Source organism: Peromyscus eremicus, chromosome 1, assembly GCF_949786415.1.
Source record: "Peromyscus eremicus chromosome 1, PerEre_H2_v1, whole genome shotgun sequence".
NCBI classification, from domain to species: Eukaryota; Metazoa; Chordata; class Mammalia; order Rodentia; family Cricetidae; genus Peromyscus; species Peromyscus eremicus.
In genome coordinates, this window is record NC_081416.1 from 83,656,587 (window position 1) to 83,671,627 (window position 15,041).

General features: G+C 48.5%; 1 protein-coding gene across 2 annotated transcripts in view; it reads right to left on the bottom strand.

Annotated features, from left to right (window-relative positions):
- Tmc5 (transmembrane channel like 5) overlaps positions 1 to 15,041 on the bottom strand; it is a 57,041-nt gene that overhangs the window by 30,646 nt on the left and 11,354 nt on the right. The window contains exons 1-5 of one of the 2 annotated variants that reach the window (XM_059268188.1): positions 14,499 to 15,025; positions 11,254 to 11,353; positions 9,570 to 9,657; positions 5,867 to 6,115; positions 4,111 to 4,262 (exon numbers count right to left, since the gene is read on the bottom strand). In XM_059268188.1, the coding sequence (XP_059124171.1) occupies positions 4,111 to 4,262; positions 5,867 to 6,115; positions 9,570 to 9,657; positions 11,254 to 11,353; positions 14,499 to 14,853 (944 nt within the window). In that variant the 5' untranslated portion in view covers positions 14,854 to 15,025. Of the gene's footprint in view, positions 1 to 4,110; positions 4,263 to 5,866; positions 6,116 to 9,569; positions 9,658 to 11,253; positions 11,354 to 14,498; positions 15,026 to 15,041 lie in introns of those variants that run through there. The other variant, XM_059268196.1, reaches the window with a different exon arrangement.

The following is a 15,041-nucleotide window of genomic DNA, read 5'->3' on the forward strand; positions in this document are numbered from 1 at the left end:
CTTTGCCCCATTAAGTATTCTGAGCCTCAGTTTTCACATCTGTATATAGGGATAACAACAGTACCCACCTCACAGAGATATTATGAGAGTATCATCCATGTTGCCTCAATAAAAGATCAGCAACCTATTGCTTAACCCATCACAGGGTTATCATCTCACATTTCTGGGGTCAGAAGTTAAGAGGGGGCTGGAGTCATGGCCCAGTCAGTAAAATGCTTGCCGTGCGAACATGAGGACCTGAGTCTGGATCCCCAGAGCCAACGTAAAAATGCCCAGTGTGTTAGCACATGCTCAAAGCCAGGAGCAGGACCATCCCTGAACCTCACTGGCCCATCAGCCTAGCTAATCGGTGAGCCCAGGGTGGTGGAAATCCTGTCTCAAAGAGATGGACAGCATCAAAGAAGAGACCCAAGGTGTCCTCTGGTTTACATACGCATGCACGTACGCACGCACGCACGCACGCACGCACGCACGCACGCACGCATGCACACACACGCACAGTCAGGAAATGGATGTTGCAGGGCAGATAGGAAGATGTCACAGGCTGGCCTCCTTCCGAAGGGTCTAGAACTGACCCCATTCTCTCGCCTTCTCCAGCTTCCAGAGGCTTCCCTCCATTCTAGACTTGCAGCCCCTCCTCCATGTTCAAGACCAGAATATAACATGTTCCTTCCCTCCCTCTGACCTCTCCCCTCCCTCCGACCTCTGCCCTCCCTCTGACCTCTCCCCTCCTCTCCCCTCCCTCCGACTTCTGCCCTCCCTCTGACCTCTCCCCTCCCTCCGACCTCTGCCCTCCCTCTGACCTCTCCCCTCCTCTCCCCTCCCTCCGACCTCTGCCCTCCCTCTGACCTCACCCCTCCCTCCGACCTCTGCCCTCCCTCTGACCTCACCCCTCCCTCCGACCTCTGCCCTCCCTCTGACCTCACCCCTCCCTCCGACCTCTGCCCTCCCTCTGACCTCTGCCTTCCCTCTCCCTTCCCTCCGACCTCTGCCCTCCCTCCGACCTCTGACCTCTCCTCTCCCTCCCACCTCTGCCCTCCCTCTGACCTCTGCCCTCCCTCTGCCCTCTCCCCTCCCTCCAACCTCTCCCCTCCCTCCGACCTCTTCCCTCCCTCCGACCTCTGCCCTCCCTCTCCCTTCCCTCCGACCTCTGCCCTCCCTCCGACCTCTGACCTCTCCTCTCCCTCCCACCTCTGCCCTCCCTCTGACCTCTGCCCTCCCTCTGCCCTCTCCCCTCCCTCCAACCTCTCCCCTCCCTCCGACCTCTTCCCTCCCTCCGACCTCTGCCCTCCCTCTCCCCTCCCTCCGACCTCTGCCCTCCCTCCGACCTCTGCCCTCCCTCTGACCTCTGCCCTCTCCCCTCCCTCCAACCTCTCCCCTCCCTCCGACCTCTTCCCTCCCTCCGACCTCTGCCCTCCCTCTCCCCTCCCTCCGACCTCTGCCCTCCCTCCGACCTCTGCCCTCCCTCTGACCTCTGCCCTCCCTCTGCCCTCTCCCTTCCCTCTGCCCTCCCTCTAACCTCTGCCCTCCCTCTGACCTCTGACCTCCCTCTGACCTCTGACCTCCCTCTGACCTCTCATCTCCATCTTTCAGGCTCCCTGTGATTTTATTGGACCCACTTGACAATCCAAGACACTCCTCCCTACTTTTAAGATCCTTACTCACATTTGTCCATGTGTTGTATTGTTTTGGAGACAGGGTATCCCCACGTAGCCCAAGCTAGCCTGGAACTCACTATGTGGATCAGGCCAGTCTCAAACTTGTAAAGGTCTTCTTGCAGAATTACAGGTGTCCACCCCCTTGGCCAGAGTCCCTTTCGCATCGTGTGATGGTTAATCTTTGCCAACTCGATTAGACTAAGAGATGCCCATATTACTAAATCACACTCGGGGTGTCGCGAGGTTGTCTCCAGAGATGATCATCAAAGGGGAAAGGGCCACCATGAAAGTGGGAACACAGTAGGGACCCAGATGAGACAAAAGTGAAGGAGGCGGCTGGCCGGTGCAGAGATGCTCTCTGCTAGGTCATCAGGAAGGCTACCGAGAGGTAAGCAGCTTTGCTCCTCCAACTAGCCTGCCTCACCCTGGCCTAGGGACTATGGATCCAAGTGACCATGGACTGAGTTGTATGTGGCAATAATTTTGTCACAGTGATAGAGATGAATATCCCTCACAAAATGACATGTTCATGGGTTCTACGAGTTGGAAATGGGAATCCTGGGAAGACATTATTCAGAAAGCCACAAGAGCCATGGCAGGAGGCATTCATTAGCCTCTGTTGTGTAATAATGGGGTGTCTCAGACCGGGATTCCCTTGGCACCCAGCCAGACATGTTGTCCATGCAGAGTGAAACCAGTACTGCCCTCCCACAATGCATCGTCACTGAGTGACAGCTGAGAGAACATGTTCTAGTTTGATAAGTTTCAATGAAATCCCACTTTTCTTTGAACAGTGATGCTGGCAGGGAGGTTATATGAGCTGAATTATGAGTTCCTCAAATTCAGATGTGAAAGTTGTAAGCCCTGGTAACATCAATATATGACTGTATTAGGAGACAAGGTCTTTAAAAAAGTGACAACTAAAATAATGAGACCTCAGGGTGGGACCTAATAAAGATGCTGCCGTTCTTATTAGAAGAAATTAGGCCTGGGATGCAGCTCCTCTCCAGAATATCAAAAGAAAATGAGAGGAGGAAGAGGAAGAGGAAGATCAGGAAGAGGAGGAGGAAGAGAAGAGATAGGAGGAAGAGAGAGAGTGGAGAGGAGAGGTGAGGAGAGCCAGACAGACACAGTGGAAGACAACGTGAAGAGAGTGGCTGTCCTGGTCAGCTTCCCGCCATGCTAACACACACCTAAGACCATCAGCTCGTAAAGAGAGAAGCCATGGGTTTAGAGGCTTCCCATCACGGTAACACATACCTAAGAGTATCAACTTGAAGGAGAGAAGTCATGGATTTAGAGGCTTCCCATCACGGTAACACACACCTAAGACCATCAGCTCGTAAAGAGAGAAGCCATGGGTTTAGAGGCTTCCGGAAAAGTCTAGTTGGCCGTGCTGCTCTGGACCTATAATAATGCATCATGACGGGCAGAAGGGTACTGAACAAATCTGCTCAGCTCATGGCCATGAAGTGAGAAAGCAGGGGTCAGGGCCCCACAATGCCCTTTGAGTGCAGGCCCTCAATGACCTGAAGATCTCCCACCTCTCATATCCTAGATCCATACTATAGCAATAGCTTTCTGTAAGCCAAGGAGAGACTGTCTTAGCTATCCATGCCAGGGTCCTCTGCAAATGAATAAGAGGCTGACACACCCCTGTGCTCACTTCCCATCTGGACCTCCTCGCCAGTCGTCGCTCCACCTTGCCTAGCCTGTAGAACTGCTCAGCTACTGAGTCTGTTTTCAGACTGACCACTCAGTTTCCCTAAAGTCCCATGAACACCTCTCTTCTTCCATCTGTCCACATTCTACGCTGCAAGACAAGGAGTACAGGGACAGCATGGCAGAGAAGCTGCCTTCTGTGTTAACATTGTTTCTTTAGAGACAAGGTCTTACTACATAGCCCAGCCTGGCCTTGAACTCAAAATCCTCCTTCCCCACCATCCCAAGTGCTAGGGTGGCAGGTGTGCACCATCACACCCCAGCTTCTTGGGTTACGGCTTGAGTTCCTTGGAGTTTGTCTAAGATAAGCCTTAGAGGCTGGGGAGATAATTCAGTTGGCAAAGTATCTGCCATCCAAGAATAAGGACAAGTTTGATGACTAGAACCTATGTAAAAAGTAACCTGGGTATGGTGCTGCACACTTTTAATCCCGGCACTGGGGAAGCAGGGACAGATGGGTTCCTGGAGCTCATTAGCCAGTCAGCCAAGCCTACTTGGCAAGTTCCAAGCCAGAGAGAGAGACCTTGCTTAAAAACAAACAAACAAACAAACAGACAGACAGACAAACAAACAAACAAACAAATAAATAAATAAATAAAAGACAAGGTAGACACTGCTTGAGGAATGATACCCAAACTTGTCTTCTGACCTCACAAATGTGTACACAAGTACACATACAACTGCACACACGCAAATAAAATAAGCCCTAGAGTCCGGTCATAATCTGTACCTGAAGAGCAGACTGAAGAAGCAGATAACCAGGCAGGCTCCGATTGTGAAGATGTAGGCCAGCTGCATGTTGTAGGACGGTCCGCTCGTCCCATGCCGGATTGTGGAATTGGTGTAAAACCCATAGTACATCACTGTGTCCCTAAAATAACCCTGATGGGAACAGCAAAGAGATCCAAGTTAAAGAGCTTGTTTAAGAAGGGTGAACGGCTATGTATTCCAGGTCCCTGTCTGCAGTTCTTCAGACATTCATGGTCACTTCTTGGCATCCAAGGAGATAAGCTCTGGGGCCACTGAAGATGCCACCAATAGCAGGTGCTCAGCACTTGCATGCAGTGGCCTAGTGTTCACGCAGGACATGTGCTCACCCTCCCATGTCCTAAATCATCTTGAGATGACATGCCTAACACAACATGAATGTTCTCTAGATAGGTGTTACAGTCTGTAGATTAGAGAATAAAGACAAGGATCATGACTGTTTACATGCTTATAGACACAATTCTTTATCGTGTTTGTGAATGTGTACATACAAGCGCTCATAAGTGAGTGTGTGAGTGTGTGTGTGTGTGTGTGTGTGTGTGTGTGCATGAGTGTGCTGGTGAGAAATGAGTGTTCTGATCTATGATTCTCACTTTATTCCCTTAAGACAGGGTCTCCCAGTGAACTTAGAGATTGCTGTTTGGAGGCCACGCTGGCTGTCCAATAACCCTCCTGCCTCTGCCCACCTCAGTGCTCACATTACAGGTGCACACAGTCACGCCTGGCTTTGTATGTAGGTGCTGGGGATCCTAACTCCGACCTGCATGTTTGTGTAGCAAGGGTTCTTATCCTGAGTCATCTCGGGATAAAACATAGTTTGCACCTGTGGTTGATTGAATCAGAGTTTAGAACCCGTGGGCGTAGAAGGGGAGTTGTAGTTTGCTGGTGTTTTAGAAATAAGCTCCTAGAGTTGGAGAGAACTTCAGATCAACCTGATTTTGCAGCTGAGGAACCCCACTGTGAGCACCTGAACTTGGGGATCAAGCCAAGCATCCTGAAAGCCAGAGAGTCAGACATGTTCAAGCTCTGCTATCTACTCAGTTCCTGGCATCCGCACTGGGCAGCTCATGAACACCTGTGACTCTAGCTCCAGGGGACCTGAAGCTCGTTTCTGACCTCTGCAGGTACCCACACACATGTGAACACACACACACACAGATGGCACACACACACACACACACACACACACACACACACACACACATATAGACACAAATATAAATACTAAAAATTTTAAGGGATACACCCCAGCTTGGAGAATTAAACAAAAGAAGAAAGAGAAAATGGACTTTCCTTCATTTTCTTCTGTAGTAGGGATTTTCCAGAGGACTGATTATATTTTGTAGGAAAAAAAAAAAAAAAAGACAGAGAAAAAACAGATTTCTAACCTGAGGTGTCCACTGAGTAATGCTAAGGGAAAGAAAACAAAGAGTAGGCAGCCTGTGAGGATACTCATCTTTCATAAGAAACAAAAGGATGATTTGTTCATGCGTAGATGGTTCAAGCATGCAAAGAACTGGGGTGTGGCTAAAACAGCTCCGCAGCACTGCCTCCTCACCCCTGGGGGGCTTCAGTGGCTTGCCTCACAATGTCAGGCACTCAGTACCTGAGGAAGAACCAGCCATTTCTCCATCAGGCAGAATGAGAGGTCTGAGTAAGTGCAAGGCATTCCCTGGGATTCCATGGTGGTGACCTTTCGCAGAGGCCAGAGAACTTACCGCCCCCGTGAAAAACTCCAACCCAGTGAACTGGAGGGTGTTCCTCTCGGCCACGGTGAATTGCGGGATGATGACAAAGCTGAAGTTCATGACAAAGGAGAAGATGTTGAACCTCAAAAGCCACCTCAGGAAGCTGAAATAGGACAGGACGCTGGTCCCGAACTTGCCTCCGATGACCTTGAACGTCTTCTGCCACAAGCTGACGTAATTGAGGAGCTCTGAAAGGTTGCTCTTGGTTCTGCGGGAAGCCTGGAGTGCGGAGGCAAAGAGGGGCCTTGATTCTCAGCAAGTGGCTGCTGAGTGGGCGTTATAACAGCCCAACAGCCCTGCTCCAAAAGCCCTGTTCTCAGCCAGGCAGCTTTGAGGTGCATTTACAAAGGTGACTTTGTGCATGGTCACAACAACCCTCTCATGTACTATGTAACCCTACTATCTACCACCTTCCCAGGTTGTGCTTCCAATGGCCAAACTGGCCATTAGCATCCTTCCTTCCTGTGCCCACCTTTTTACTCCCACACCTGTGCTGGCCTGTACAGTCTGAATGTTGGCTCCTCTTCCCTCCATCCTCTTCCACTCCTGACCCTTGACCTCGCTGCTGTCACTGTCTTGCTGAGCTCATCCCATTTACAACGAGATACAAATCAGTTTACCCATACAGATGAGCCCCAGAACAGAAAAAAAAAAATCACCAAATGATACAGGCATCCCCTTCCAGGTATGTGTACTGGTTAGTTTTTGTCAAACTGACACAAACCTAGATGTATCTAGGAAGTGGGGTCCTCAGTTGAGAAACTGCCTCCATCAGATTGCCTGTAGGCAAATCTGTAAAGGCATTTTCCTGAGTGACTAAAGTGGGGAGGCAGCTCACTGTGGGCTGGGTCACTCCTGAGCAGGTGGTCCTGAGTGGTATAGGAAAGCAGGCTGAGCAATCTATGAGGAATAAACTAGGAAGCAGCACTCCTCCATGGCCTCTGCTTCAGTTCCTGCCTCCAGGTTCCTGCCTTGAGTTCCTGTCCTGAAGTCCCTTCACCATGGACTGTGATCTCAAAAGTATAAGTCAAATAAACTCTTCCTCCCCAGGTTGCTTTTGGTTATGGAGCTTTATCATAACAATAACAACAGAAATAAACCAGCACAGTATATAATGAAAAGAAATGAAATCAGCATACCAGTGAAGTTCCTGTAGCACCATAGCTAAGATCCAGAATTGATCTAGCAGTCCTCAGTGCATGGATGGGTAAAGACAATGATATATATATTCACACACACACTGTTATCCAATATCAGCTACAAAGAGTGAAATCTTATCATTTGCTGAAATGTGGATAGAACTAGAGGACATTGTGAGAATGAAATAATACAGACACAGAAAAACAAATACTGCATGTTCCCTCTTATATGGGGAAGAACGTGGAGTAGTAATTATTAGAGGCTTGGAAGAATTGAGGGGAAGAAGGATCGAGAGGGACTGGGATAAAGAAGGAAGGAGTGCTGGGATTTCACGGTAGGATGACTGTAGCTCACAATAGCCTGGTATGTGTTTTGTAAGGATCTAGAAGAGAGGACATCACAGGCTGTGGGAGCAGAGTGCGTGCTTAGCATGTACAGCCTTGGGTTCAACCCCCACAACTGAGAAGAAAGGACAGGGGGCAGAATGAGGGAAGAAAGGAAGCATGGAAGGCAGGCAAGAAGGAAGAGGTGAGGAAGGAAAGTGTGGGATGCTTTCCTCTGGGTATGACGTGGCCATTGCCCTCTTAAACTCTCTCAGTCCCATGAGTACTCAAAGGAGATCTGTGCGAAATTGGAGCCATTTACTTTCCACGGTGGATGGGAGAAAGGACTCGAGAAGCCTGGCTCCTTCCATAAGATTTATAGGCAGTTAACAGCTGCTGGGGGGAGGGGCTCACACACAAGGCAGTGAAGGGTTGCTGGGGAGAGAGACAACTTCAGTGGTGTAGCAGCCTGCAAGTTGCCCATGCCCTGTAGGTAATTCTATGAACTGACTTGCTATGGGATAATGCTCTTATATACTATAAAGATTTGTCACTCTAATTGGTTTAATAAAACACTGACTGGCCAGTAGCCCTGCAGGAAGTATAGGCAGGGTGACTGGACTAGGAGAACTCTGGGAAGAGGAAGGGTGGAGTCAGGAGTCACCAGCCAGATGCAAAGGAAGCAAGATGAAAATGCCGCACTGAGAAAAGGTACCAAACCATGTGGCTAAACATAGATAAGAATTATGGGTTAATTTAAATGTAAGAGCTAGTCATTAGTAAGCCTGAGCTACCGGCTGAGCATTTATAAGTAATATTAAGCCTCAGAGTCAATTATTTGGGAAGTAGCTGCTGGGTACTTGGGAGTTGCTGGCAGTACAGAAACTTGCGCTAACACTGACTGGTTCACCGAGCTAGTTGGTTCCTTGTCTGCAGTGAACAGAAGTTTGCTGTCTCCCTAGAAAAAGTTCACATGATAGAAGTACAGCAAAGGAAAATGCTAATTAACCAGACTTGAGCCATGCAGACTGTGCGGTGGTTTGAATGAAAATGGCTCCCTAAAGCCTGCATGGGACTGACCTAGGCCCTCTACATATATGTGACAGTTGTGTAGCTTGCTCTTCTTGTGGATCTCCTAACACTAGGAGCAGGGGCTGGCTCTGCCTCTTTTTCTGGCCTTTGGGACCCTATTCCTCATACTGGGTTGCCTTGTCCAGCCTTAATACAAGGGGAGGTGCTTAGTCTTACTGCAACTTGATATGCCATGTATTGTTGATACTCACGGGAGGCCTGTCCTTTTCTGAATAGAAACAGAGTAGGAGTGGATGGAGGAGGGCAGAGAAGAAGTAAGGGGGAGGAGACTGGGAGGAGAGGATAGAGGATAATCTGTGAGATGTAAAATAAATAAGTACATTTAAAATAATAATAAAAAAGGAATAGCAGTGCCGGGCGGTGGTGGCGCACGCCTTTAATCCCAGCACTCGGGAGGCAGAGCCAGGCGGATCTCTGTGAGTTCGAGGCCAGCCTGGTCTCCAAAGCGAGTTCCAGGAAAGGCGCAAAACTACACAGAGAAACCCTGTCTTGAAAAACCAAAAAAAAAAAAAAAAAGGAATAGCAGGTAACTTTAAAAACAAAAAAAGAGGGAAAAAAAGGCTCCCCTAGGCTTGTTGGGAGTGGCACTATTAGGAGATGTGGCTTTGCTGGAGTAGGTGTGGCCTTGTTAGAGGAACTGTGTCACTAGGGGGTGGGCTTTGAGGTTTCAGATGCTCAAGCCAGGCCCAGTGTCTCTCTCTCCTTCTGCTGCCTGCTGATCTGGGTGTAGAACTCTCATTTCCTTTTCCAACACCATGTCTGCCTACTTGCCGCCATGCTTCCCACCATGACGACAATGGACTAAAACTTTAAGCCAGCCCCAACTAAATGCTTTTCTTTATCAGAGTTGCCATGGTCATGGTGTCTCTTCACAGCAATAGAAACCCTAAAACAGGTTGTATGTATGTGCAGAAATAGCACATGTTACAGCAGTAACATGCAAATTATGTTAATGAAAAAACTGTTTGTCTAAGATCAGGTTTCACTATGTGGCCCCAATGACCTGGAACTCACTCTGAAGACCAGGCTGGCCTCCAAGCTCGCAGAGACCTACCTGCCTCTGCTTTCCAAGTGTGGGAATAAAGGTGTGAAGAAAATGTTTTTAAAAGTTGACTTACCAGCGAAAGGGAGTTCAGACACTGAGCACAGCAGTTGGCCTCTAGGGCGCCCTGGCGCTGTTTACTCTTCTCTTTGTCAACTATTTTTCTGTGGAAAACGGTAGGAGAAAATAAAGGACATCAATGCTGTCATTCATTTCCACAAAATAAACAGCCACTGCTGGGCACCGAGGCCCCTGCTTGTAGTCCCAGCCTCTCAGGGGCCAACGCAGAATCAGTTAATCCTGGCTCTCCAGGGCTCCAGTGCGGGAATTACACAGGGGTCACTGTGTCAGCTTTTATGTGGGTTCTGGTGATCTAAGTTCAGTCGCCATGCTTGCATGGTGATCATTTTCCAACTGAGCTTTCTCCTCAGTTGTTCCTTTTTCATTTGGTTGGTTGGTTTCTGTTGTGTGCTTGCTTAGCAATTTTTAAATTTAGAGTGGTTTGAAATTTACAGTAAGCCTTTAGGCTATGTAGAGTGTTCCCACAGGCCTCTCCCAGGTTGCCCTGTCAACTCTCAACTTTCCATGGTAGGTGTGTTGGCTTGAATGAGATGTTCCCCAGAGGCTGGGGGACATTTGAACATTTGGTTCCCAGTTAGCACTACTCTTTGGGAGGTGTGACCTTGCTGAACGAAGTACATCACTGTGGGTGGACTCTGAGGTTTCAAAGTCTCAGGCCATTCTCAGTTCGCTGTCTCTGCTTTCTTGTGGTTCAAGATGTGAGCTGTCAGCTACCGCTCCCGCCACCACGCCTTCCATCTGCCATCATGACCCTTACCCTCTAGAATCACAATCCCAAATAAACTCTTTTGTGAGTAGCCTGGTCATGGTGTTTCATCACAGCCATAGAAAGGTAACTAATACAGTAGGTTTGTCAAAACGAAGCCAGCACGTGTGTGTTCTGATACCTAAATCCAGACGCCTGCTTTGGGGTTTCCCAGTTTCTCCTCCCCGCCTGCCCAGGCCCCACACATTGCATTTGCTGTCCTGTCTCTTAAGAATTCTCTCCTCTGTGTCAGGTTCTCAGACTTTCTTTGCCTTTGGTGACATGAAGACATTTGAGTCAGAGATTTTGGAGGGTTTGCCTGATGCATCTCTCTGGTTACCCTAGGGTCTGGGCTTTAAGCGGGGACTGCCCTTTTCAGAACATGCCTTATCTTTTAGGGAAGCTAACTTAAGCAAGTACCTGGCCCAGGCAGTGGTAACTATACCTCACTGGAGACTTGCTTTTCTCCAGAGAATCCTCTTTGGAAGTAGTCATGGACCACGGTGCACATGCCCTCTAGGGAGACAGGTCAAGACCCAGCCTTTAGCAAGCGGTGCATGGCTAGGCATGTGTCTATTAATCCTAGTGCTCATGGAGTAGGGGCAGGAGGATCAGAAGTTCAGGACAATCTTTGGTTATATAGCAAATTCAAGGCCAGTCTGGGCCATAGAGCCTATACCAATAAAATGCAAAAACCTGGGTGTGATACACACCTTTATTTCTGCACATTGAAGGCTGATGCAGGAGGATCCTGAATTTGAGGCCAGATAATGCTACATAAGAAACCCTACAGGGTGGGGGTGGGGGTGGGGGTTTCCACCCTGTAAAGTTTTCTCTTACAGAAGAACTGACTCCTGTATTATTCATTTCTTATCTTTTTGAGATGAGATAAAAGCAGTAGACTGAGTCTCCCGGGTAAGAACAAAGGCCACACCTAAGCTCTCTCTTCTCTTTCATGGTCCTTGGCTGGTTCCTGATGGTTTTGATTCTGTCTCTGGATGTCATGGGAACCAGGGATGCAATTAGTTTTTGTCCTGCAGAAGAAAATGAACAGAGTTCTGTTTCTTATTTCTTTAACACAGTCTTAACATTTTAAAAGCTGAAATTGGAGCGAGACTTGGCAGTGCATGCCTACAATCCCAGAACTAGGAAGTGGAGGCAAGATAGAAAGCCCAGAGCTATCCTGAGCTCCACAGTGCGTTCATGGCCAAGCTAGCCTGGGCTCCGCAGTGAGTTCATGGCCAAGCTAGCCTGGGCTCCACAGTGAGTTCAAGGCCAATCTAGGTTTGAGTGAGATCTTCCCCATAGTTTCAGGTATTTGAATGTTTGTTCTCCAGTTGGTGGCACTGTTTGGGGAGGCTGAGGAGGTGTGGCCCTGTTGAAGGAAGTGCACCATGGAGTGGGTGGAGGCTTGAGAGCTGAAAGACTTGAGCCATTCTCAGTTAGCACTCTCTACTTCCTCCTCTCAGTTCCAGATGTGAGTACTCAGCTTCCTGTTCCAGTCGCCATGCCTGCTGCTGCTTACTGTCATGCTTCCCTGCTACGGCTGACTCTTAACCCCATGAACTGCAATCCCAAATAAAGGCCTTCTTTTCTAAATTACCCAGTGAGAGTCTGTCTTGCACACTCTCATAAATAAATTAATCAATCAGTCAGTTATGGTATTGAAACTAGAGCATGATTTATTTGGAGACAGACTCTTGCTCTCTCTATAGCCCACATTGGCCTGGAGCTGGTGGTTCTGTTCCCTCAGTCTCCCAGTGCCAAACAATGGACACACAGCACCATATAGACTGATAAAGGTGATAACATAGACTCAGGGATTCCAAAAATCACAACTGGGGTCTGTCGAAGGGGTGCAAACTTTCAATCCCCGCACTCAGGAGGCAGAGGCAGGTGGATCCCTGTAAGTTCAAGGCCAGTCTGCTCTACATAGTGACTTCCAGGTCAGCTAGAGCTACATAGTGGGACCCTGTCTCAAAAAAAAAAAAAAAAAAGCCACAAATAGGCGTGACCAGAAGACGTGTGTGTGTGTGTGTGTGTGTGTGTGTGTGTGTGTGTGCTCAAAATCAAAACAAATATTTAATTATTCTAACCCAATACTTATGTTTTTCCCAAGATCAAAAAAAAAGAAAAAAATCACTGAGCAAAGTAACAGATCTTACCTGCTTCACATCTCTTACTTGCTTGTCCTACATGGTTTCCTTTGCTTCTGAAATCCAGGCCTCAGTGCCTTCCTTTTCCTGGGTCCCTGACAGCTGCAATGGCTCTTAACTCTTCCATCTCCCTCAAACTCATGTCCTGTTTTCAGCCACGTGGTCAAGCTGTTGGTCTCAAGCCTCCAAGTTGTCCCTTCTGTTAACTCACTGTGAACTCCAGCTGAGTTCAGACTATGCCCCATTTCCCTCACAAGACCTGAGATTCCCCTGCAAACACCATCTCCAGGCACACAGGACGGGTCTCAGTGAGTCTAAAGCAATCCAGTGGCCTTATCCTCTTTGCAGGGGACTTAGAGGTGTGTGATGTACTGATGAAACTGAAAAGTTTCTTGGAAAGGATTTCTTTTTTCTACAAAAAAAAAAAAAAAAAAAAAAAAGGGGGACAGGCAAAAAGACCACCTTTCTTCCTCTGGATAGTGTGTGTCAGGTGTAGCTCCGAGCTGCTGTGACCATCTGCTAACACTGAGTAGGACTGGCCGGCTGGATGCCCTGCTGAGGTGCAGGTGTAGGCTGCTCCTCAGGCTCAGACACAACATGGAGCCAGAAAGCCTCAGAGGAAGCCCTGGGCTCATAGAGGTGGAAGGGGGCTCCTCAATGGGCAACAACTTACTCCGGTGAAAAAGAGGAGCTTTTGCCTTCCCTGTGCAGGATAGGTAAGACGGAGGGGAGGGGAGGGGAGGGGAGGGGAGGGGAGGAGAGGGGAGGGGAGGGACAATGCAGAGTAACAGGGGAGGGGCAGGCAGTGTGAGCAAGGATGACCTGACCATTAGTAAAGAGTTGGGTGTGGGTACATCTCCCCTTCTCCTAGGAATTACTGGCACAGGCTAGACTTTATACCTAGAACAAAAATATTAAAAGAATTTCTTGTATAAGATCTCATGAAACTCAAGCTGCTCTCAAACTTCCTACATAGCTGAAGCTGACACTGAACTCTGAACCTCCTTCCTTTACCTCATGAGTGCCAGGACCGTGGATATATACCACCATGTTCTGTGCATATGGTGCTGGGGTAGAGCCCAGGGATTTTGAAATGCTAGGCAAACACTCCAACCAACTGAGCCCCAGCCCCAGGCCTATGTCTGAAGTATTATGGGGTGAAAGAGAAATGGCATTTGTGTTGGCCTCAGGAGCTCAGAGACTAGAAGGTCTCAGCTAAGATCCGGGCTCAGGATGAACTTAGCCATGAGGCATCTTGTCTTGTCCCATGAAACCATAGTGACAATGATGTTTCCTGAGCCTCAGTCTCCTCATTAAGCCCTGCCTCAAAGGTGCAGAGTGTGAGAAAAAGGTAACTAAATTCAGTGCCTCACAAAGCTAAACTTGATGGTTGAACTTCAGGCACAAGAGGTAAGGTTGCCTGGCAAAGAAGCTCTCAGTAGGCAGGTCTCAAAGTGACACTCTTCATCTCCAGCATCCTTTAGATTACTGACGGTGCCCTTGAAAATGACTCAGTATTTTAAAAACTTTTTAAAGGCTAGAGAGATGGCTTAGTGGGTCAAGTGCTTGCCATAGGAGTGTGAGTATCTGACTTTGGACCCCCAGAAGCCATGTAAAAAGCTGGGCGCAGCACCACACACTCATCACCCCAGAGATGGGGAGGCAGACACAGAAGGGGCCCTGGGGTTGACTAGCCAGCCAGTCTAGCTGACTCCGGGGGCTGAAGATTCAGGAAAAGACCCTGTCACAAAAAACAGAGTGCAGAGGCCAGCATGACTCAGCAGGTAAAAGCCCTTGCTGTGAAAGCCTGATGCCCTGAGTTCAATCCCAAGAAGCTGAACCCCAGGGAAAGGTAAGAGAGAACTGACTTCACAAAGCTGTCCTCTGACCTCCACACATGCATATGTACACACACACACACACACACACACACACACACACACACACACACACACATTTAAACAACAATAACCTGTAGACAACCTTAAAGCTACTTCCATAACTTTTCCCGAGTATTCCATACCTTGAACAGTTTCATGGAAACTACAGGTTTCATCCATGTCCAGGCACTCTGGGCCATGATGGCTCTGAGAAATTGATTCGTTCAGAGATGAAAACCTTAACAACCGGTGCTTTCTGTCATTCCCGTTGCTGAAGATCTGACTGTCTATGGTGTCCACCACTGATGATGAAACCATGTCAAAGGTGGAGTTTGCTGATGACTTTCTTAGAAAAATCTGATTTGAGGCTAGATGTCTTTGGACTCCCGATGGAACATTCTCCACTTCTATGATGATCTCATTTACTTGGTCATCTGACAGCATTTCTGGCCTCTGATGAGTCTTGTGCTTCACAGGATTGGCCATCAAAGGCCTCATAAGCACTCACACTGGCATGGTTGGGCCCGCCAGGGACATTGGAGAAAGGATACCCCATTCACAAGGAGTGCCACACAAACTACAATATGACTTCCTGCCTCTATCCCCTGAGGGTTTCCTCAGGAGGAGACATGTTTCCCTACAGAGAATTCTGCCTCGGTAGCTAAGTGAGAAATTATAAACAGAAC